The 21,191-nt window shown below is 57.5% G+C and overlaps 7 protein-coding genes across 7 annotated transcripts; 3 read left to right on the top strand and 4 right to left on the bottom strand.

The window, feature by feature from the left end:
* Nucleotides 1–15: 15 nt before the first annotated feature.
* On the bottom strand, nt 16–2,159 carry K437DRAFT_153976 (uncharacterized protein). Its single transcript, XM_013386842.1, has 3 exons — nt 1,592–2,159; nt 497–1,494; nt 16–410 (listed from the first exon to the last, which is right to left on the bottom strand). The coding sequence occupies exons 1-3, from the start codon at nt 1,927–1,929 to the stop codon at nt 160–162; spliced, it is 1,587 nt and encodes a 528-aa protein (XP_013242296.1). The 5' UTR covers nt 1,930–2,159; the 3' UTR covers nt 16–159.
* Nucleotides 2,160–2,770: 611 nt separating this feature from the next.
* K437DRAFT_225743 (uncharacterized protein) lies at nt 2,771–7,015 on the bottom strand (the record flags this gene model as incomplete). Its single annotated transcript, XM_013386841.1, has 3 exons — nt 2,771–2,972; nt 3,055–6,709; nt 6,781–7,015. 3 exons carry the CDS (start codon nt 7,013–7,015, stop codon nt 2,771–2,773), a joined length of 4,092 nt encoding a protein of 1,363 aa, XP_013242295.1.
* Nucleotides 7,016–7,846: 831 nt separating this feature from the next.
* Nucleotides 7,847–8,949, top strand: K437DRAFT_278804 (Aldo/keto reductase; the record flags this gene model as incomplete). Its single annotated transcript, XM_013386840.1, has 6 exons — nt 7,847–7,888; nt 7,916–8,064; nt 8,238–8,331; nt 8,422–8,525; nt 8,557–8,671; nt 8,695–8,949. 6 exons carry the CDS (start codon nt 7,847–7,849, stop codon nt 8,947–8,949), a joined length of 759 nt encoding a protein of 252 aa, XP_013242294.1.
* A 57-nt stretch (nt 8,950–9,006) lies between these two features.
* K437DRAFT_237308 (uncharacterized protein) lies at nt 9,007–10,726 on the bottom strand. Its single transcript, XM_013386839.1, has 5 exons — nt 10,469–10,726; nt 9,697–10,378; nt 9,537–9,618; nt 9,273–9,453; nt 9,007–9,194 (listed from the first exon to the last, which is right to left on the bottom strand). Exons 1-5 carry the CDS (start codon nt 10,537–10,539, stop codon nt 9,143–9,145), a joined length of 1,068 nt encoding a protein of 355 aa, XP_013242293.1. The 5' UTR covers nt 10,540–10,726; the 3' UTR covers nt 9,007–9,142.
* Nucleotides 10,727–12,132: 1,406 nt separating this feature from the next.
* Nucleotides 12,133–14,565, bottom strand: K437DRAFT_291137 (aspartate kinase). The gene is made up of 2 exons (XM_013386838.1): nt 13,631–14,565; nt 12,133–13,562 (listed from the first exon to the last, which is right to left on the bottom strand). The coding sequence occupies exons 1-2, from the start codon at nt 14,450–14,452 to the stop codon at nt 12,261–12,263; spliced, it is 2,124 nt and encodes a 707-aa protein (XP_013242292.1). The 5' UTR covers nt 14,453–14,565; the 3' UTR covers nt 12,133–12,260.
* A 193-nt stretch (nt 14,566–14,758) lies between these two features.
* On the top strand, nt 14,759–18,342 carry K437DRAFT_248568 (putative CSE1-nuclear envelope protein that mediates the nuclear export of importin alpha). The gene is made up of 6 exons (XM_013386837.1): nt 14,759–16,885; nt 16,957–17,352; nt 17,428–17,604; nt 17,675–17,818; nt 17,895–18,135; nt 18,208–18,342. The coding sequence occupies exons 1-6, from the start codon at nt 14,931–14,933 to the stop codon at nt 18,292–18,294; spliced, it is 3,000 nt and encodes a 999-aa protein (XP_013242291.1). The 5' UTR covers nt 14,759–14,930; the 3' UTR covers nt 18,295–18,342.
* Nucleotides 18,343–20,106: 1,764 nt separating this feature from the next.
* K437DRAFT_257561 (uncharacterized protein) lies at nt 20,107–20,856 on the top strand. Its single transcript, XM_013386836.1, has one exon. It carries the CDS (start codon nt 20,134–20,136, stop codon nt 20,848–20,850), a length of 717 nt encoding a protein of 238 aa, XP_013242290.1. The 5' UTR covers nt 20,107–20,133; the 3' UTR covers nt 20,851–20,856.
* Nucleotides 20,857–21,191: the final 335 nt, after the last annotated feature.

The following is a 21,191-nucleotide window of genomic DNA, read 5'->3' as shown; positions in this document are numbered from 1 at the left end:
TATGAGCGCGACGCAAACGCCTCACTGCCAAGCAGAATCCTCTGCATGCCGCCAAAATGCGACAGAGCTCCACAATCTGTACGCGCAGTGACGGGAAACAAAATGTTGGCGAGATGGCTCCCAATGGTTGTTCCCCTATTTTTAGGATACGCCCATCCATCATACCGCACAGCCCGGTAACGTGAGGCGGTACACGAACACCTGTGTGTCCTGACTCCCGTACTGCTGCGCATAGCTGTCGCTGTACGCCTGCACCTGATACGTGCCGGTACCCTGAGCGGTCTCGCCGGCCTCGTGACCGTTGGTAGTGATAAAGTCGTTGTCGCTGACAACGACCAGCAGATAGTCGTCCGGGTTCGCCGAATCGTTGGCGGAAATCAGCGCGAGCGATTCGAGCTTGGATGCGATCACTGCAAGCGAGGAGCACAGAGCCGTTGTAACGGAGATTTAGTACAAGCGATGACAGACGAATAGCTGAGCCCCTTGCGTCGCTTACGATTCTGGTCGATCACGCCTCCGTTGTGTAGACCAAACTTGGCGAGCTGCGTCGCGTCGATGAGATCGACGAAGCTCTGGTACTGCACGGGCGTGATGCCGGCGACAAGCGTTCCGCCTGGTGCGATAGGGTTGGCAGGGTTGTCATACTTGCTGCCAGCAATGTTGGTAGCGCCCTTGGTGCTGATGAGGTCTGCCTGCTTGTACTTGCTCTTGGTGTCCGTGTCTCCTAAGCCGTTGCCGTCACGCGCGAGGACAAGGAAAGTGGTACTGTCGACGACGTGCATCTCCGACTGCGCGTACGTCTTTCCGTTATCTGAGACGGGCAGCTGAACGACGTACTCATACTTGAGTTGCACCTGCACCTGCGGCAGCGGCAGCGCTGACTTGCCACTCACAATGCCCTGCAGCAAAGGCAGGGCGAGCTGCCAGCCAAACATGCGCGTGTTGCGGCTCAAGCTCTTGTCGCCACCGTTGCTGTCTTGCGTCGTGGCGCTCTGGAGCATGGCCCACAGCGTGTTTGTCTTGGCGTCAAAAGTGAGCGCCTCGAATCCCTGGTTGTCAGCCCGACCGCTGGTCGGCTGCGTCTCGGCGGTGAAGCTGTCGGCGCCGTTGGCGTCTTTGGGCACGATACCGTTGAGCGGCCGCAGCGATGCGACGATCTGCCCGGACGAAGGGATGACAAAATGGATGTACGGACCGTACTCGTCGCTGATGGCCCAAAGCGCACCGTCCAGGAGGACGGCAAAGCCTTCCTGATCGACGGAGAGGTACCGGCCGTAGCTGTTAAGGGGCAGATTTGGACCCTGGATGCCGCTGCCGGAAGCACCGGACGAGGAGTCAGCATCGAGGCCGGTCGTGTACTGCAAGAGCGGTCCGGCCGGGCAGCTCGCCACCTTGCCGGGCAGGCAGCCTCCATTGGACGTGACCGTTTTGGGGATGCGGTAGAGCGTCGATGACTGATACGTCAGGGCGAGGTTTTCACTCGTTGATGATGCGCTGTACGGTCTGTCGCAATGGAAAACGCGGGGCTTCAGTGTCAGCAGACAGAAAACAAAGCACAAAGCTGCCAGGTGGATTGTGATCAGATGCTCACGTGAAGTTCATGTGGAATTGATGAGAGCGGGCACGGTAGTCAGTGACGCCAACGACATTGTAGCCACGGTCCGAGTTCAGTCTGATGATCCCACTGCTAGTCCCTTCGAGATTGACCTGGAAGCTCTTTGGATTGGGGAAGGCAATGGAGGAGCCGAGGCCGCCGAGTGTTTCACCGTAGCTGTCGACCGCATCGTTGGCTATGCGGCCGAAGGCAATGAGCCCTTTGTTGACGAACTGACGCCCATCGAATGTCACCGTCGTGTCTGCGCTGACGAGCGAAGGGTAGACCCCGAGAAGCAGCGCGATAACGAGGCTGGAAAAGCAACGGCAGCGCATTTTCGAAGCAGGTGAAGATGCGAAGCTGCAGGAGGGTAGAAGGGGCAACTATGGAAATGGAATGCGGGTTGCACAGGGGGAGGGTCGTCTGGGTGAGGAGATCGGCGAGCCTTTCAGCACAGCGATGACCGATGGCACGCTGATGCTGGAGACTTGGCTATCAATGGGCTTTGCTATAAGTAGCGGCAAGGAGAGGCGGCTAAACACATGTACTAAGGTGTAGAACATTCGGGTGGTCGTTCACACGTTTGATGTTGCTACCAGAAGGGCATCGCAGTGGTCGCGGAGAAGTCGCTCCCCATCACGCCAACAGAAATCATCTTCCTCGGGTTTGCAAAAGCTGCATGCATCCCGCCATCAGCGTCTGCATCTCATCCTCGGCAATCGGCATCTTCTCGAAGAGAAGATAATGGCGATCATCTCCGCGAGGCCAGCCAACATGAAAGGGGGAGGGAGAGCAAATGAAGGCAGAGAGACCTCGCCAATTGCAAAAGCAAAAAAGCAGAAGTGCATATGTTAATTATGCACACACATCTGACAACCATCACATCAGGCGCAGCCAAAGCAACAGCCTCTTCTTCGTTTTGATATTGCGAGCCGCTCGACTGTGCAAGACGCTCCCCTTCTGATTCTTGTCAGATTCATTTTCAAATGCAGAAGGAAGGGCAGACATCATTACAACCCCAAGCTTCTCATCATATGTAATTCTCACACGGGGTGTATGGTCCCTGGATGATGTATGGTATGCATAGCTTCCCAGACCATGAGCGCCGCTCCTTTCTCCCTTGGTGGTTTAATACTTGACATCGAATCCACGCCTAAACACCCTTCGTGTCGCTCATTAGAACGGCGCATAGTCCTTGGGCTGATCGACAATGGCCCAGCGCGCAGCGTTCGCTGCCCAGGCGCTCCAGCCGAGCCTGGTGGGCCCGAGCAGCTCGCGTTCTAGTGCGCGCGCCTTGTTCAGCTCCTCCAGGTTGTCCGATGTACCCGCGCCCATGTCCTTGATCGCTTTGCGCACAGACTGTAGAGCTGTGCCGTACCTGCAAAAAGGGTGGAGGTTGAGAAGCCATCAGTGAACTGCACAGATACGTCAGCGAAGGTGGAAAGGAAAGGACCACGTACCTGCCCTGCTGGATGGACCACCGGACGAAAAGGTTGCTAAACTCTTTGTCGTTGCTATCCGCCGCGTAGTACTTGCGGTATTCGGAAAACATTTCGTCAAACGCCGTGATCGCCTGCTGCTGTTGCTCGCCGTCGCGCGCGAGGAGCGCCCTCGCTTTACGGTTGAGCGCGAGCGTGACGGCTGACTTGCGCTTGTCCATCTCCTTGGCCGTCTTCTTGTCCTGTTCACTCTGCTCGTTGCTCGGCAGCTGCTTCGTGCCCAGGTGCAGGCGCAGCGCCGTCTGATCCACGCGCGCCAGGATGGCGTCCGCAGCGCCGATGATCGCGTTCGCATTCTCCTTCCTGTCCGACTCATCTTTTCCCGCAACGGCCTCGAGACGCGCACGCAGCAGGCCCAGGTGGTCCGGATGCTCCGCGACAAGTTTGTCGAGGAACTGACTCTTCTCCTCGTCCTTGATCTTCTTGGAGACGCTCACAAGCAGATCCACCGTCGGCTCGCCATCCTTGCCGCTGCTGCTACCATCGTCATCCTCCTTCTCTTTCCTGGGCGCAGGCGGTACAATGTACCGCAGCTGGGTCTTGGCCTCCGCAAAGCTGAATGAGCCAATGAGAATGTCGCCTGGCTGCGCCTCCTTGGGCATGCGGTCGCCTTCGAGGTTGGTATCCATGACGAGCATCTTGCGCTCGCCCGGCATGAGCTTGATGCCGCCCTTAAAGTCCATCGGCGCGCTGGTATCGAATACATCCACGTGGTTCTCGTACAGATCGAGCTTGACGTCGCCTGCCTTGCTGAGCTTCTGGTCGACGGTAAGTGTGGCGCTGCGCAACTTCTGCAGGACGGCCGCATCTTCATGCACAAAGGCGACCTTAATCGTATAGTCTCCCTTAGGCAGCGTCACCTCCTTGGGGTATACATCGCAGAACTGGCGGACCTTCTTGTTCGCGTCGAAGATCTGCATCAGCATCGGCACTGCTGCGTCGTATACGTTCCCGGACGTTGGCAGGCGCGTGGAGATCTTGTTGCTCGCCTCGGACAGCTTGAGCGCGTACGTTGTCACAAGCTCGAACAGCGACTTGCCGCTCGGCTGCAGATCGCGCGGCGTGTTCAGCGGCCGCACGTCCGCCGCCGTCGGGCGCAGGAAGGTGCGACGTGTGTCAAAAGAGACTGAAGGCTTGAATTCCTCTGGGCGCAGCGCCGCCATGCACTCGAGCCGTGCGATCCCCTCGCCGCCGATGAGCGTCATCTCGTCACGGCCCGTGGCAATGGCAGAGATCTGGACGCCGTGGAACTCGAACTGGAGGTCGAACTCGAACGCCGAGCTGGCCATGAAGTACTGTGCAGTGGCAATTTCCATCGTCATGCCGCCCTTGACCGTGATGCGCTTAGTTACGGGTTCGCCTTCGGCAAGCGAAAAGACCCACGCCTTCTCGACTGAATGCAAGCGCTGGTGCGGCTCAAGCTGGACGAGGTGCATCCACAGCCGCGCGTTCGTCCCGCTGGCGGCGTGGTTTGCGGTTACGACACGTACCGTCGCCCACGTCGCGCCGTCCGGGACATGGAGGAAGCGCCGCGTGACCTGGCCAGCGGAAAGACGGAGGCCGTCGTAACGTACTGTCGCGCCGTCGCACACTTCGGGCTTGGCCACGGTGATGGGGATCTCGAAGAGCTTGTAGCCCTGCACCTCCGAGTCGTACCCGTACACCCAGCCGTGGTGCAGTCCTGGCGGGAGGGAAGCGGCGTCGACGCGGATCTCGAATGTGCGGCCGTTAGCGCCAAGCAGGACGAACTGCGGCGCCTTGATCCAGCTCTGAGTCGCGACGAGGGCGCAGCGCAGCTGGAGCGCCCACGAGCGCTCCGTCTCGTGCGTCTTGAACGTCGGCTTGACGGTTGCCTGGAACTGGTTGACGCGCGAACACTCGTGGCGCTCGCGCAGATAGCAGCCGCGCTTGTCGGTGTTGACGCGCCCGAGCGGCTTACCGGGAGGCGTGATGGCGACGCGGACTTCAGCGTCGGCGGCGGGGTGCGCCGCGTACTCCTGGAGATACTCCCATGCTTTGTCGACCTGGATGAACGGCACGTCGAGCGGATCGTCGACGCTCTTGCCCGCCTCACGCACCGCTTTGATGACGCGCGCGGGCGTGTAGGGCATCTTGTTTTGCTTGAGCGCGGAGAGGAGCAGCGCTAAGGACCCGCATGCGTTGGGGCTCGACATGGACGTGCCGTTGTACATGGCGGTCGCCTGCAGGCAGTACTGCGGGATGGACGTGATGGCGGCACCGGGCGCGTAGATCGACACGCCCTTGTCCCCATCGGACGCCGGGCCGCGGGAGGACCACGTGGTGACGTTGTCTGGCGCGTTCTCAATCGGCGCGTACTCGGCTTGCGCCATAGCGCCAGCGTTGACGTAGGCGCCGACGCTAAGCACGCCCGTCGTCGTACCGCCTGGATGGCCGACGGTGGTGAGCGCGGGCCCGTTGTTACCAGCGCTGGCGACGAAGATGATGTCGCGCTCGCGAATGACGTGCTCGCGCAGCGCAGCAGCGAACGCGCCGCGGTTCTCGACACCAAAGCTGCCGTCCTCACCGTAGCTCAGGTTCGCGAGGTCACACTGCGTGTCGATGAGCGCGCGTGCAGCGCGCAGAAGTGCGTGGCCCTGTTCCATCGTGCCGATGCGCGCGTCACCAATTTTGAGCGAGACGATCTCGCAGGCGGGTGCGACGCCGTTGCGCGCGACGTCTTCATCCGACAATCCTTCGCCCGACCCGGATGCAGGGGCGTGGTAGGCGCCGACGATGCCTGCGACGTGCGTGCCGTGCGAGCCAGAGACGGCGACGATGCTGAGCGTCGTGGGGATCTCCTCGGCGGCCTTTTCTGCACCTGCAGCCGCTTCGGAAGTGTACGCTGGTCGGTCGGTGAGAATGTTGACCGAGTAGCTGAGCCGATCCATCTCGCCAAAGAAGCGCCACTCGCGCTCCAGGCGGAAGTCCGCCATGCCCTTCTTGAACGCGGTGAGGTCAACAGCAGGGCCATGAGCCAAGTCGGCGTCCATACGGTACGCTGGCAGGCCAGAGCTTGGGTCATGCGCGTCGCCCTCGCCACCACCGATGATGGCGCGCCAGTAGGTGCCGTCGTGGTAAACGACGCACTCGAGGAGCGGTCCGACGTCTGAGTAGGACGACAGCAGCTCGTCAAGTACGGCCAAGCGGGACCTGAGCTCGGCTTTTTGCTGTGAGTGCGGAGAAGGTGGCGTAGAGCTCGTGGTAGCAGACTCAGTACCTTGCGCGCCCTGCTTGGCGGCTGCCTCCGCCTTGACTGACGGGGAAGCGGATGGGGAGGCAGCGGCACCTTTGCTCTTCTCGAGCGCAGCAAGCTCCTTTTGAGCCTGTGCGACAAGTCTTGCATGCTCGACTTCGAATGCCTTCCTCCTCTCCTTGCCGAGACGGGTGGCGAGCTCCGAGGGCCAAAAGTCAAAGGCGCGCTTTCCACCAGCGTACCACCTGCCCGAAGGGTTTTGGAGCGTGGGGGATAGGTAGAGCTTTCGTGACGTCAAAGGCGAGACGAGCGTGCTGGGGCTTGAGCCGGACGAGGAGGAAGAGGAGGGGGTGCCGGCTACGAAGGAAGCGGTCACGTCGGACAACAGCACGTCTCCAGCACCTGTGCGTGGTAATGATGAAAAGGGTCAGAAGCGTGCGTGGATGAAAGAGCGACGAGAAGCTCTTACGCACCCGTGCAGTCGATCGCATCGACGACCTTGGCCTTGCCATCGAGACCAGCTGCGGCGACATCTACGCCGGTGTCAAGGATCGCGACACGAACATTCCGACCGTCGTAGCTGGGGTACTTGCGGAGGAACTGCAGCGCCTGCGTCGTCTCCTTTGGCAGCAGGCCCGATATAGGGAACGGCGCGGCTGGAACCGGCACCGATGCGCCGGAGAGAGACCCGAGGCGTGAAGACGGCATGCTCTTCTTGGCGGTCGAGGCGCTATCGATGGCCACTCGAATGGAACGGGAGGTGTGGAAAGGGTGCTCTTGTGCCAGGGGCTGCGAGCACTTCCGCGAAGCTGCGAGCGACGCTGCTGTCGCGCACAAGGGGGCTACCACGACGAGTCTGGTGAAGCAGCGGGTTGTGGTGACAGACGACGGGAGGACGCTGTAGCAAGTTGTTCGGAGCAGTGCCATGGAGCGAGCTGCGAGCAGGAGAACGGGCGCACCTGCGGGCGCGGGCGCAGGCGTGAGAATGAAGCCTGGCGGTGCTGCAGAAGGGGATCGGTACATTCCAGGCGCAGTGTGGTTGGGAGTCTATTCAGTTGCCTTGCTTGCCGCAAGCGGTGTGCGAAGAGAGAGGGAGATGCTACCATGTCCACACCCTTGTGACGGCTCCCACCCCGACCCATTTCGTTACCACCCAACCAACGACCAATCTCCCCTGCTGCTCGCTGGACTGCATTCTCGTGCTTCCTTGACTGCCGCGCCGCTTGGCGGGCATTCCGCGCACGGCGGCCGTCTTACTCTGTTAGTCGACTCGAGGACCCTTGAAGATTGGATCAACGATTAGGCTTAGGGTTGTGGCTGCGGGAACATGACGATGACGCGGGGTACATTGGAAATTGAGTGGAATGGTGGAATACTATCCCCCAAGCAACATCCGATACTTCCGTTGACACGTGTGTCTTGACGATTACCAGTCACCCATCCTCCACAAGCAGCGCTCGGGACCACGCCACCCAGCCCTCAGGCCAGATGCTCACCCCGGCCCCGCAACCGGGCGTCGCCAAAATGAAGGACGGCCACATGAATATACAGGTCCGCAACTTCAGCATCTCGGGCCTGCGCGTCGCCCTCCTCTCCCTCGGTGGATAGCACAGCTACGGCGACCAAGTTGGCCTCAAGGCGACCGAGAAGATCATCAAGGCCGCCTCTGAGAACGGAATCTACACCTTCGACGCTGCCGAGATGTACACGGCCGGCCAGTCGGAGACAGGTCATATGTTAGGTCATCAAGGTACATGGTTGACATTTGCAGTCGGAAACCATCGTTAAAGGATCACGCTCACGTTCTTATCATGTTTCACCCTTGACGCCCTCTCTGCAGTTCTGCTGCACCAAGCGCGAGGATCTCGTCCTGACAACCATGATCTTCTTCGGCATCGACGGTAACGCCCTCAACTCGTCACGGCCTGAGCCGGAAGCTCATAATCGAGGCAGCGGACCAGTCACTTGAGCGCTGCGGCTTGAAATACTGGAGTGTCATCCACGCGCATCAGGCGGACGCCAGCGTGCCGATGGAAGGGATTGGTTGCGCCTTGAATTCTCTCATCGAGTTGGACCACTGCTTCTACTGGGGCATCCCCGATTGGTCTGCATAGCACATCCAGGAGGCGCACACTGTCGCCGCGCGCCTGGATCTCATCGTGCTCGTCACGGACCAACGACAGTACTCGTGGCTGTACCGCGAACACGTCGAGAAAGAGTACGAGTGCCTCCACCGCGAGCCGTACAAGGTTTGGCCTCACTTTATGGTCTCCCATCGCATCGGGCGTGCTGACGGGCAAGTACAACGTCGGCATCTTCGAGGGGTTGCGAATCGCCACCAACCAAGCCTTCATCATTGATGGCGTCGCAATGTTATAGACAGAGAGGGTAAGGCGAAGATCGAGAATGTCATGCAGCTCATCCACTTCGCAAAGGAGCTCGGCACATGTCACCGCCCTTGCGGGGGTGGTGCAAAATACCCCAACGTGAGCATCGTCATCCTCGCCGCCACCAATCCGCAGCAGGTCTTCAAGAACCTCAAGGCGCTCGACGTCCTGCCCAAGCTGTTACCAGAGATCATGGAGTGGATCGGGCGGATCGTGCAGAACAGACCCAGGGCCAAACCAACATTTAAAGGGTGACTAGCAAGCATTGACAGTACACCCCCGCTGTTCAGAGATGTGACCTGTAGAAAAAGCATACCTCGTACATGGAAAAGCACAAAAAGCTCGCACAATGCGGTTACAGCACTGCAGATTCAATCCGAAAGAATATTTCAAGGTTTGCATCGTTACCTGGGCCGTATGTGATGGATCACACTGAGCCGCGCCTCTGCTATTTCTGCTCCACTTTGACCTGGGTTCGCAAGGCACCAGCTTTTGCAAGTCTGTGTGCCGCATTGAGCGAAAAGGCGTGCGGTGTTATTCATAGCGGCAAAGAGCTTCTTACCGAAACAGAAACTCACTTATCAGCAGCCTCGTTACCTGGATCGCCCGAATGCCCCGGAACGTAGATGAGCTTCGGTCGCGTGTCGCGCTGTCTGAAAAGCTCTTCGATCCGCTCTATCAGATCGCGGTTCTGAACGTTTCCACCGCTTGCGAGCTTCCAGCCTTTCTCGCGCCATTTTTGCTGCCACACATTGATTGCTGTCTCGTCAGAAGGAGAGAACGCTGTCGGCACACGAGCTCTAGCAAATACCGCCGTTTTTCGACCAATGGAGTGAACGCACCTTTCATGGAATACTGTGAGTCTGTGTGAATTTGCAGGTTAATACTAGTGTCTTGGCACAGCTCACAGGCTCGAATGATTGCCTAAGAAAGAGGGAATGGATACGATCATAAATTCGCGCTCGCATTGTCGCTCATCCATTCAAACGTTCGTACACTCACCATCAGCTCTGCCCTATTATTTGTTTGCACCTTGCCGGGGAGTCTGCAACTCTCATTCAGGTCTGAGTATTCTGTCCCCGGCGGCCCAAAGTAGACACCCCAGCCAGCTCGAGATCCGACTTTGCCGTTGCCGAGCGAGGAGCCGTCACACCAGACGTCTAGTGACCGGCGCGGGCCGTGTGACGCTCTGTGCTCACGCTTCGATGCTGGCGGCTCGAAAGTCTCTGAAGAGGGCTCAGGTCGCTTGCCAAGAGCACTGTGTGAAGGTGCCGTTCGAGAAGGCACGGTTGGAGCTTTCGGTGGGGCGAATGTGCTGGATGCATGATGACGTCTACCTTCGTCATCTCTCAGTGGTATCTTTGGTGCCTTTGAGGAAGGAAGAGCGACGATCTGGTATGCCCTAGCTGGTCCATTTGCAGCTCGCTCTGGATCAGGTGCCACCTCCCGCATGTACCAGTCTCTGTTACATCCTGCGGCTTCCGGAGGCGGCACTCCAGAACCGTCTGTGGTTGATCGCGGAGGAAATACGGAGCCATAAGAAGTGGAAGCCACTGGTGCCGCATCACACTGATCGCTGTTGGAAACTGGAATTGAGCCGATGAAAGCCTCCGCTTGATGGCGTGTGTCAAAGCGTTTGAATTGTGCTTGGGAGAAGCCGTCGACGCTTGCTCTGCATTCATCCCTATATCGAGTAAAAGCCCAAAACTCGTCAGAAAATGAGGCCGAAACTTGGGACGGGGCGGCTCCAAAAAGCTGGCGAAAAATTGCTCACCACGTAGTAAAGATGCCAACGTTGCGCCCTTGTCTGACCGCGTAGAAGCCGCCTTTACTTTTCTTGCCCATTGCTGCGGCGGCAAATGGCAGCAGGGATGCTCGAATCAGTCGCGACGTCGTGGGGGAGAGCCAACGTAGCGTTCAAGGCGCATTCATTCCTAGTGCAGATATGAGGTGCGAGCCGGACGCGCAGAACAGCGAGGCGACGAATTCATTTGCGAGGTCCGAATCTGTGAGCTCTAATAGCCGGTCGAAGTCGACAAAGTCGAATGTGGTCACAGAGGAACGGGTTATACTTGGTTTGTTCACGTTCTACGGCTAGCTACGGTGTCCAGTCTTTTTTATCAACGAATAAGCGCTGGGACAGGACAATATGGAAGATACAACGAAGATCCAGGGAATACAGATTCAGAGGACGCGGAATTACTTTAATAGTTAAAGCATCGTCTACTGGTCCTCATCTCGATTCTCGAGTCAAGCAAATTAAATCAATGCCAGCATCGTCGCTTCTTTCTATATCAACTCCGTGTAGCTGGGGCTATATACTCCATGCTCAACTCCTTGGCCATGATTAAGCAAGGACCTTCATTCAAGAAAAACACCTATCCTTTGATGTTTCTTGCTATGCAATGAAGCACATTTTCCCTGAGCGAATCACACAAATCGTTGAATCACTGCCATCGTGCGAATCGCCATGGCCTTAGAGCTTGAGCGTGGGGAAGGGTTCGTCGTACATGGCGACTCCGGAGCATGTGTAGTCTTTCCTCGACGTTTGCTAGAAGCGTTGTTTGTAAACTTGACATGGCATGTGTTTAAAATGCTGGTCAATCATAGGAGGTGCTCGGTGCGGTCGCAGCGCACCGTGACTGTCAAGTATCGACCAAAGCACGAAATATCTCTCCAAGGTCCCTTGCTGGAATCCACATTTTGGCCAATTGCAAAGAGTCGCTTGATGTGCTGAAGCAACCTAAATTCGATACCTATATCCTAAACGGCCCTGAATCCAAACCTCCAATAGAGGAGCCGTGCTGTGTGATCGGCAAACTCTGCTATGTAGGCAAGTTCGAGCATTTCGGCGTTTCGGACGTCAGCTTTGCGCATGTCAAAATGGTTCACACGACCTGCAGCAAGGAATGGAATCTTCTGCCCTTCGTGTACGAGGGTACCTACAGCGTACTGGCTAGAAACTCGTTCCAAAGCCTGCGCCTTTTGCTCGACTAGTACGGCATGGACTTCCACAAATACAGCCCGCCTGCCGGTAGCGCTTGCCAAAGATGTTGATGCGATTCTGAATCCAGCAGCGGGAACGCGGTACAGAAAAATGCAAGTATTTGGTTAAATATTCAAAAACACGAGATGATCGCAGAGTCGAAGTCCCTCACGCGTATCTGCGAGCAGCACTTGCTCTCCATCATGGAGGCCTCGCTGCGTTGGCTTCGACATCACTCGGACCTCAAAGAACACGACGCAGTCGTCCTCAGTGCCTCGTAAGGTGCATATCGACATGTCACTGATACCTTGCGAGCAAGGACCGCTTCCCGGCGAGGCCATCCGTTCTTTGGAGCAGTTGTGGAATGGTATCAATGTTGATGCACCGTCGGCCACGTTATGCGACGATCCACGTGGATACGCTGAAGGAGAGGTAGTCGCTAAACTGCCCTTACACTGAACGAGATATCAAATTCGCGCATGGGATGTATCTCTACAAAGGCATCGAGATTGCAAAGCTCGCAATCCAGTGAGCAGTACACTGCCCCTGCAGCGGGTACATACAGCCTGGTTACGCTTTCTTAGAAGAACGACGAGCCAAAGTTGCCGCTCTGCGCATTAACCGGTTTGGGGCTGACCTCGAGAACAGAGTAATGGATGAGGTTGATTGCTTTGAGTGCGCTCCTCTTGTGCACGACACAGGAAATGTTGATCTCGTTTGCACCCTGCGAAATCATCTCAATGTTTACGTTACCCTCTGCGAGGGTAGTGAACATCTTGCCGGCGACGCCAACCATGTTGCGCATCTGCTTGCCAACGAGCGAGACGATGACCATGTCGTGGAGGATCGAGACGGATCCGACTGCGGAGAGCTCATCCTTGATGCGCTCGAGCTGCCCGCGGCGGAAGGAGCCGTTCATGGCCATGGACACGTGCACCTCCGACGTCGAGATCAAGTCGACGACGACGCCGTATCGGTCGAGAATGGTAAAGATGCGCGCAAAGAAGCCGTGCGAGATGGTCTTGCGGTTGGAGTGCACGTTGAGCACGATGATATCGTCCTTGATCGTGACAGCTGTTGGCAATTTGCGCTGCTTGCCTGCCAAGTCCTCGTCCGCGGCAAAGCCAGGCGTGAGGAGCCCCGAGCCAGCACCCCAGGGTATGTTCGTGCCGCTTTTGCCACCAGGCGTACGGGGCTGCTCAATCTTGCCGTCGACCACGTGCTCGCTTCCTACGTCGCCTTCGCGATCCGGGAATATGACCGTGCCTTGGCCCTCGGGGTTCTCGACGTTCTTGATACGGATGGGGACGGCGTTCTTAATGGCCTGCTCCATTGTGAAAGGGTGGATGACCTCGCTGCCGTAGTACGTGAGTTCCGCTGCTTCCTCGGGCGTAATGGCGGGGATGAGGCGCGCGGTGGGCACTTTGCGCGGATCGGCAGTGAAGACGCCATCAACCTCTTTCCAGATCTGCAGCTCCTGCGCGCGGAGCCCGACCGCGCAAAGCGCGGCGCACAGGTCGGTGTATCCGCGTCCGATCTGCTGCAGCAGCGAGCCGGGGACGTTGCCAAAGTAGCCCGTTACAACGGGCACGCCATCACACTGCTGCAAGACAGCGCCAAGCTTCTCAGCCAGAGCGTCATAGAAGCGCTGGTCCAGGTAGACTTCAGTGCTGCCGCTGCTGCCAGCAGAAGCGCCACGCCCTGCCACATCGGGAGATGCGCCGATCGAGTCTAAGAAGGGCTGATCGACAATGTTCTCAAGACCGATAAGCTCAGCGTTTACGCCGGCATCCCGCAGTGCACCGACGACAATGCGACAGGACAGTCGCTCGCCAATGCCCATGATGATGTCTTGCGAGCGAGGGGAGATTTCTTCAATGATCTGCAATAAGCAAGGCGTTATTATGTTAGCGTCATTCAATGACGCGGTGCCTCTACTCAGTCACACACCTTGGCGGCGAGCAAAAAGTCGCGCAAGCGATCACAGTCCTCCTCGATCTCCTGCTCTAGGAGTGCAAGCAACTCTCGATCCTTTGTGACGACTGAGCGTGCGGCGGCAATGTGGTCTGAGTAGATGCGGTCCACCGTAGCGTGGAAGCCAGTCACAGGCGGCGACGGCGGCGTCTCTGTTGAGGGGGGAGACGAGGAGCGCCCCCGATCGGGGGTATGCGAGACACTCAGCGCTGACAACTTGCCGTTGAGAGACTTGTGGAAGCTGGAGGTGCGCGAGAGCGAGCTCTGCTGCTCGGTGCCCCGCAAAGGCGAGGAATCGCTGTTGCTCCCGCTTGTGCGGAAAAATGCGGATGCAGAAGGCAATCTGTTCGCCGCTCCCCCAGCCGCAGCGCTTGAGTCAGCAGAGAGGCTAGCGAGGGAAGATGAGAGCGAGCCGCCGGCTCCTCCGGAGCGAAGCGCTACCGATCCACCACCGCCTGGTGTGGAAGCAGCAGGCGTCTGTTGGCCACCCTCCAGTGCCTCTTTGGCAGCCTTGAGCAGAAGGTTAGTCGTGCCGAGCGCTTTGGTCTGACCGCTACGCGCGGAGCAGACGATCGCGACCTTGTGTGTCTGTAGGTAGTGCGGCGCGATGACGCTTGCGATGGTAGACAGGAATTTTCCAACGGACGTTCCTCCATACTTTTGGACGATCCATTTCGTGTGCCTCTCTAGCGGGTCGGGCACACTGTTTCCGTTCATGTGTGCAACAGAAGCGGAGCCGACAGCGAAGGCTGGGCAGACAATGTCCGGGCCGGATGGGATGTGGGTCGTAGGCGGCATGGCTGCAGGGTTATCGTCGCATACTCCAGGCGATCAGCGTTGCACGAGTCTGGCTTCCAGCTTGCAGTGATGTGTGATGTCCGTCCCGCTCCTTGGCTCATCGTCGTCGTCGTCATCGTGTGACACAGCAGGGATGAATGGGGGAGAAGAGGATGGGTTGTGACTCGTGTGCTCTTCGTCCTTGCGATCTCCGTTAGTCGTTCGGAACTCGGAACTCAGAAAAAATGCACTTCCCCATTGCACACTAACCAACCATCAGCAGCGCGTCGCACCTTCGAAGAAGAGCAACCAACACCAAACACTTTTGGATCATCTCACATACCTCTCGCTATAGACTCTCGCTCCTGGGACGCTCTGGCGCAGCCTCTTCTCGATCTCAGCCCTCGGTTTAGTAGCAGCGTGCATCTACGCGCGCTGAACAAGAAGAACAGCTCGCCTTGCACCCTCGTGCAACACCACAGCAACTCGGACGGCTACAATGGACGCACACGTCGCCAGCCTTGCTGGGCTCTTCCAGGTGACGCTGCAGCCTGACCCAGGTGCCCGCAAGGCGGCCGAGGCGCAGATCACCGCCGCACAAAGTCAGCCCGGCTTTCCGCAGCTACTGCTGTCGCTCATTGAGCATAACAGCAGCAGTAGCATCCCCCTGCCAACGCGTCTGGCCGCTGCGATCAACCTGAAGAACCTCTGCAAGAACGGGTGGGCAGACTCGGACGACCACGAAGGCGTTATCGCAGAGGCCGACAAGCAAACCGTCAGGCTGCAGGTACTTCCATTGCTGTTTCGCCTCGCTTCCTCACAAGCACAGGCGCAAACGCAGGGGAGCCTCGTCGGACTGCGCACACAGCTCAGAGAGGCAGTAGCGCACATCGCAGAGCACGACTTTCCACAGCGATGGCCCTCGCTCATCGAGGAGCTCGTGTCGCGGCTGAATGAACAGGACCACAGCGTACTAATGACCGTCCTGCAAACCTCACACAGCATATTCCGAAGATGGCGATCTGCATTCCGGACCGACGCACTCTGGACGCAGATCAACCTCGTTCTCGGCGTATACGCTGAGCCTTTCCTTCAGCTTCTTCAACGCACCGATGCGACACTGAATGATGCAGAAACCCCTTCCGCCTCGATCCTTCCTCTCACATCGGCACTCAGCGTCGAGATACAAATCTTCTACGACCTTTCCGTTCAGGATCTGCCACCGCACTTTGAAGACAACCTTGACGAAGTCATCGTCCCCATTCTAATGCGCTGGCTGAGCTTCTCGAGGCCCGAGCTCGCCTTTGCGCCGGACGACGACAGCACCGAAGCAGGACCTCTGGAAAAAGTACGCGCCGGTGTGTGTGAGGTTGGTGAGCTGTACGCGCAAAAGTACCCGGAGGAGTTCTCCAAGCACCTCGGGCCGTTCGTCCAAGCCGTTTGGCAGATGCTCGGCACCTGCGGCCAGGGAGAGCGCTACGACGTGCTCGTGGCCAAGGCGACGGGCTTGCTCAGCACAATCGTGCGCATGGGCAGTCAAAAGGTGATGTTCGAGGCAGAGGACACGCTGCGGCAGTTTGTCACTGCCATCATCCTCCCAAACGCACAGCTGCGCGAGTCGGACGAAGAACTGTTTGAGGACAACCCGATAGAGTACATCCGCCGCGACCTCGAAACGAGTGCAGAGAATGACACGCGCCGCAAAGCCTCCTCGGACTTTACGCGCGCGCTGATGCAGCATTTCGGGCAGACCGTCACGGGCGTCATGGAGCAGTACATTGCCCAGTTCCTTGCCGAGTACCGCGCCGACCCGGTACAGAACTGGAAGCAAAAAGACACGGCCATCTACCTGCTCACTTCGATCGCCGTTGGCGGCTCCACAGCGCAACACGGTGTTTCGTCCGTCAATGCGCTGATCGACGTTGTCAAGTTCTTCTCGGACAATGTCTTTGCAGACCTGCAAGCCAGCTCGACCGACGTGGCAAACCCTATCCTGCAGGTCGATGCCATCAAGTTCCTCCACACGTTTCGAAATCAGCTAACCAAGGAACAGCTCCTCAGCGTCCTCCCGCTGCTTGTCCAGCACCTCGAAAGCGGCAACTACGTGACGTGCTCGTACGCCGCCATCACTATCGAGCGCATCCTCTTCCTCAAGACGTCCGGCTCTACCTCGCAGCCGCTCTTCTCGCCTGCGGACGTCCAGCCATTCTCCGAGACGATCCTCATGGCGTGCTTCCGCACAATCATGGCCGGCGGTACGCCGGAGAAGATCGCAGAGAATGACTACCTGATGAAGTGCGTCATGCGCCTCATCATGACTAGTCGCCACACCCTTGCACCCTTCCATTCTCCCATTCTTCAGCAGCTCACCAACGTTCTCGCCGAGATTTCCAAGAACCCAAGCAACCCCAAGTTCAACCAGTTTGTCTTTGAGAGCATTTCTGCCCTCATTCGGTGAGTTGTGCATGGGGCATCCAGGGCGCACATCTACAAGACCCTGACAATGATGCTGCTTTGCATACCAGGTTCGTTGTCGCAGCCGACGCGTCAACGCTGAGCAGCTGCGAGCAGTCGCTCTTTGGGCCATTCACGACGATCTTGCAAAGCGATGTGGTCGAGTTCGTGCCCTTTGTCTTCCAGATCCTCGCGCAGATGCTCGAGCAGCACACCTCGTCGGACCTACCCGAGGCGTACGTGGACCTCCTCCCACCGCTGCTGACCGCCACGCTGTGGCAGCAGCGCGGCAACGTACCTGCACTGGTGCGCCTCTTTCAGAGCTTCTTGGCGAGAGGGGCGCAGCAGATGGTGGCCAATGGCCAGATCACTCCCGTCATGGGCATCTACCAGCAGCTCATCAACAGTCGCATCAACGATCTGTATGGCTTTGGGCTACTCCAGTCCGTCTTTGAGCACATCCCTGAGTGAGTCGCGTGCGTTGCAGCCTTAATCCTGTCGAACTTGCTGACACGAGAAACACTGCATGTACGCTTGCGCAGGACCGCCATTGCTCAGTATCGCAAGCCAGTGCTCACACTCATGCTGACGCGCATGCAAACAGGCCGCACAGATAAGTTTGTGAAGGGCTTCGTCTACTTTGTCAGCTACCTCGCTTGCATTCAAAAGCAAGAATACCCGCAGGCAGTTGTATCTGCCTTTGACGAGGTGCAACCTGGGTGAGTGCATTTTATGCTGCGTGGCTGATAGCTTATAGCTGACGCACGGTTTGGACTTGCACCCGCGCAGTCTGTTTTCACAGCTACTGCAAGGCATCATCGCACCAGAGCTCGCGCAGATCCCACAAACGCAACGAAGAGTCGTGTTCGCTGGAATTACCCGGCTGATCACGGAGGCGCCCGCAATGCTGCAAGCACCCAATGTCACTAGCCTGTAAGTCACCGGCACGCATTGCTGTTGTAGCACCTGGAACCCTGTGACCTGACACACGAACACGCTCGCCCGGAAGTCCATCGCTACTGCGCACCCTCCTCCCAGGGATTCTGCGACCATCGGACGCGATCGTTGAGCAGGATGAACAGGATGACATGGCTGCGTTCGACTTGGAAGAGTTTGGATTCCAGACGTCTTTCTCGCAGCTCGCAGCATCGCAACCGCCGCGCAAAGATCCATCTAGTTTTGCGGGAGGTGATTTAAAGGCGTATCTGCTACGACAGCTTGCTGCCGCCTGCATGGGGCATCCAAATGTGGTGAGTTATTGGAATCGTAAGTCCTGTGTCTTCGGGCACGAGCTCAAACTGACTTTGTTTTTTATCTTCTAGCTTAAGTCTGCGGTAGAAGCAGCAAATTCCGAATTGGCGGCGCAACTAGTCCAAGAAATGCAGCAAGCTGGCCTCAGCTTGGCATGATGTTCGAATGCATATCTGCTACATAGACTACTAAAATGCGATATTTCGCTACCACACCGGTCTAGAGTTGAAACTCTACAGTCCACCTCGCGCACGAACCCAGTCGGTGGTCCGTCGGAGCAGTAGCATTACGTCAATGCCGTCCGAAAGCGCACGTCCATAGTCATTCCCGATGCCTGCAGCACCGCCATGCCTACACGCACCGGTGCTCGGACCATCGCGTGCGCCATGTATCGACTGACGTGGCGCGATGTCTGTTTCTATAAAGTCCGTGTGGTCGGCCACCAGTGGGAGCTCCCTTCCCAAGATACCTGAAGTCCGCAGCAAGCTCTTGATCGAACGTGGGTTCTACCGTGCAGGTTGCGCTAGCCGAGGAGGCCCTTTGCGCTTAGCGTGTAGGTCTTTGCTGACAGCGGCCACCTGCCGCCCTGCCGCTCGCTCGAATGCTCTGTTGAGCTTCACCTTGCGGTCGAGCATGAGCTTGCGAGCATGGTACGGTGTGGTGCCGTTGTACCCTCTAATATTGGCGTTGATGTCTTGTATCTCTATCGAGTGAAATTTGTGTTCGCGTTGCTGCTACTCTGCATCATGGTAAGTCTTGCATGTTGCTAGTAGCATCGCGTGACAGGGCGTCCGGGTCGTCGACGAAAGCCTGGAAATGCTGCAACTGCGTCGTGTCGGGGTACAATCGACACGCGATGTGCGGCTGCCTCGGGTCCTTGGCCGGACGAAGATGGCTGCAGCCTGTTCAGATGATTGTGCAATGACGCTCGTCGGAAGTGGATCGCATCCTTCATGGAGATCAGAACGTGAAGTGATCATCTGTGTGGCACGGCAAATCCAATTGTCTAGCATGCGCGAACGAAATGACGAGACTTCCTTGTCCAGCTCGCCATTCAGTTCCACCCAATGCGGCGTTGCACCTTGAATTCGGATAATACAGTTCAGCAAGTACTAAAGGAATATGTTTCAGGGTCAGCGTTCTACCAAGTTCAACGTCCTGATAGCCTGGGTGCTCGCCTCCTCGCGCTTGATGAACGAGGTGCTCTCCTCCACTTCTCGGACGAGCGGCTTACCCCTCAACTTGTTGGTCTTGAAAGCACCCTCTGCCTTTGCTGCCTCGAATCGCTCATCCAAAGGTCCAGCCCAGCCGCCTCGGGTGAACCCCAAGGGCCCATATCGCATTCCGCGCTCTCATTGCTAGACATCTTGGGACGAGCGACTCTGCGTCCTTTTAGCGCCTCTGCCTCCTCCATGGCGGCAATGGCCGCCGAAGCCTCAACTGTTTGCTGTGAGGCTTGGCTCGGCTCTGGTGCTCCTGAAGCGCCTTTTCCGTCTTTATCTTCATGCGGTAGCTCTAGGCGCCATCCTTGGTGAGCGACAGTGCTGGAATTCGTCTTCTCGGCGATGGCGACGGCTTGTAGGACACGTTGGTATGAGCCCGGATTTCCCAAGCCAGAAAGTGAACGGATCAGCGGCTTCACCATCTTGTCGAGCTGTTCGAGCTCCATTGCGGCTTGCCAGCTTTGCGCTGCCGTATCTTGGCCGGATATTTAGCCGGCCGAGGTGGCAAGTTAGTGGCAAACTCATGCTGATGCTGATGCAGCAAGGCTCCTTTCTGACACTCTTTCGTACCGTGCCTGAACCGTGGTGACAGACACTCGATTGAACCAAAGTAGGGTTACTTCAGTACAAACTCTCCCATCATCACTAGTGATCAGTCTGCCAGTCTTCCGAGTCTTGGTTGATTGGCCTCAAGGGCCGACGGACGCATCATTATTAGATATACACCAGATACGGTGTTTTACCACACTCTGAAATGCTAGTCCTGAAGTTTGGATGGTAACGGAACGTCGCCAGGGACAGAAGGGCATTTCATCGCAGGCAATGGAGCCGCTTGCAGCTTCTCTCCTCCCAGAGGGCTCGAAAGTGCACTCCATCACGCAGGTCCAGTCGCTCTGGGCCGGCTTTGGCTACGTGTACTCGGTAATCGCAGATATTCCTTGCAGCAGACTTCAGACCGCAAATGGCCGAGAGGGCGAGGGCGCCCGGCTCATCCTCAAGTATGTCGGGGCACCCGTCGCCGATGCCACGGCCGAGATGAATGAGGGGGATTTGCGCAAGATTTACTCTTACGAAGTCGAGCAGTACTTTTACAGCGTCCTGGTTCCTTACATGCTTCAACATACTGGTGCCGATATAGCAGTGGCAGACTGCGTCGGGAACACTCGTCCACAGCGAATAGCAGCGCTGCAGAAACAGGCAGGCCAAAGTCTAACACAGGTACCTATCGCTTTGATGCTAAGTGACCTACGGCCTCGATTCCCACGGTCGCCATCCAAACGAGGCCTGCTAGATGAGGCGCAGGCTTACGCCGCAATAAGATGGCTTGCACGCTTCCATTCATTTTGGATGCACAAAGGTAATGACGCAATCAAGGAGATGCTTCGCAACGACTCGCTGTGTCGGCCTCCGCTGTCAGAAGCTCGTCGCCGACGCGCGTCGCCGGAGGTTACTTGGCGCGCGAGTGTCTGGTTGAATGGTGGATATACGTGAGTGCGTTCCCGAAGTGTGATCGGGGGTTCGTAGCGAGCCGCTGACACGATGATTGATTCGGCTGCCGGCGACTACAGATACCTTGCCACGCGCCAGAACGAATACGCCGCGTTGGAATCTTCCAAACGTTGGTCCCGCCTTCGTTCGCAGCGCATAGCCGATCATGTTGCCGCAAGGCTCGATCCGACCGCTCCTGAACTTCGGGACTATATTACGCTCCTGCACGGCGACGTCAAGAGCGAGAACCTCTTCACTTCCGAGGATGGCAACGAGGTCGCCTTCTTTGACTTCCAATACGTTGGGCTGGGGCTAGGTGTATGCGATCTTGCCAAGCTTTTCAC

Source organism: Tilletiaria anomala (assembly GCF_000711695.1).
Source record: "Tilletiaria anomala UBC 951 chromosome Unknown K437scaffold_63, whole genome shotgun sequence".
Taxonomy (NCBI): domain Eukaryota; kingdom Fungi; phylum Basidiomycota; class Exobasidiomycetes; order Georgefischeriales; family Tilletiariaceae; genus Tilletiaria; species Tilletiaria anomala.
This window is presented reverse-complemented; position numbering and strand designations above follow the sequence as displayed.

Bases quoted from the DNA above. Each gene is read 5' to 3' on its own strand.
- K437DRAFT_153976 (XM_013386842.1), bottom strand. From the start codon at position 1,929: ATGCGCTGCCGTTGCTTTTCCAGCCTCGTTATCGCGCTGCTTCTCGGG. The intron at 1,495-1,591 runs GTGAGCATCTGA...CAGACCGTACAG, and splicing joins CAATTCCACATGAACTTCAC to CGCATCATCAACGAGTGAAA. The intron at 411-496 runs GTAAGCGACGCA...CCTCGCTTGCAG, and splicing joins AGGCGTGATCGACCAGAATC to TGATCGCATCCAAGCTCGAA.
- K437DRAFT_237308 (XM_013386839.1), bottom strand. From the start codon at position 10,539: ATGGGCAAGAAAAGTAAAGGCGGCTTCTACGCGGTCAGACAAGGGCGC. The intron at 9,619-9,696 runs GTGAGTGTACGA...CCTCTTTCTTAG, and splicing joins ATAATAGGGCAGAGCTGATG to GCAATCATTCGAGCCTGTGA. The intron at 9,454-9,536 runs GTGCGTTCACTC...CTGACGAGACAG, and splicing joins CTCACAGTATTCCATGAAAG to CAATCAATGTGTGGCAGCAA.
- K437DRAFT_291137 (XM_013386838.1), bottom strand. From the start codon at position 14,452: ATGCCGCCTACGACCCACATCCCATCCGGCCCGGACATTGTCTGCCCA. The intron at 13,563-13,630 runs GTGTGTGACTGA...TGCTTATTGCAG, and splicing joins ACTTTTTGCTCGCCGCCAAG to ATCATTGAAGAAATCTCCCC.
- K437DRAFT_248568 (XM_013386837.1), top strand. From the start codon at position 14,931: ATGGACGCACACGTCGCCAGCCTTGCTGGGCTCTTCCAGGTGACGCTG. The intron at 16,886-16,956 runs GTGAGTTGTGCA...TTTGCATACCAG, and splicing joins AGCATTTCTGCCCTCATTCG to GTTCGTTGTCGCAGCCGACG. The intron at 17,353-17,427 runs GTGAGTCGCGTG...ACGCTTGCGCAG, and splicing joins GTCTTTGAGCACATCCCTGA to GACCGCCATTGCTCAGTATC.
- K437DRAFT_257561 (XM_013386836.1), top strand. From the start codon at position 20,134: ATGGTAACGGAACGTCGCCAGGGACAGAAGGGCATTTCATCGCAGGCA.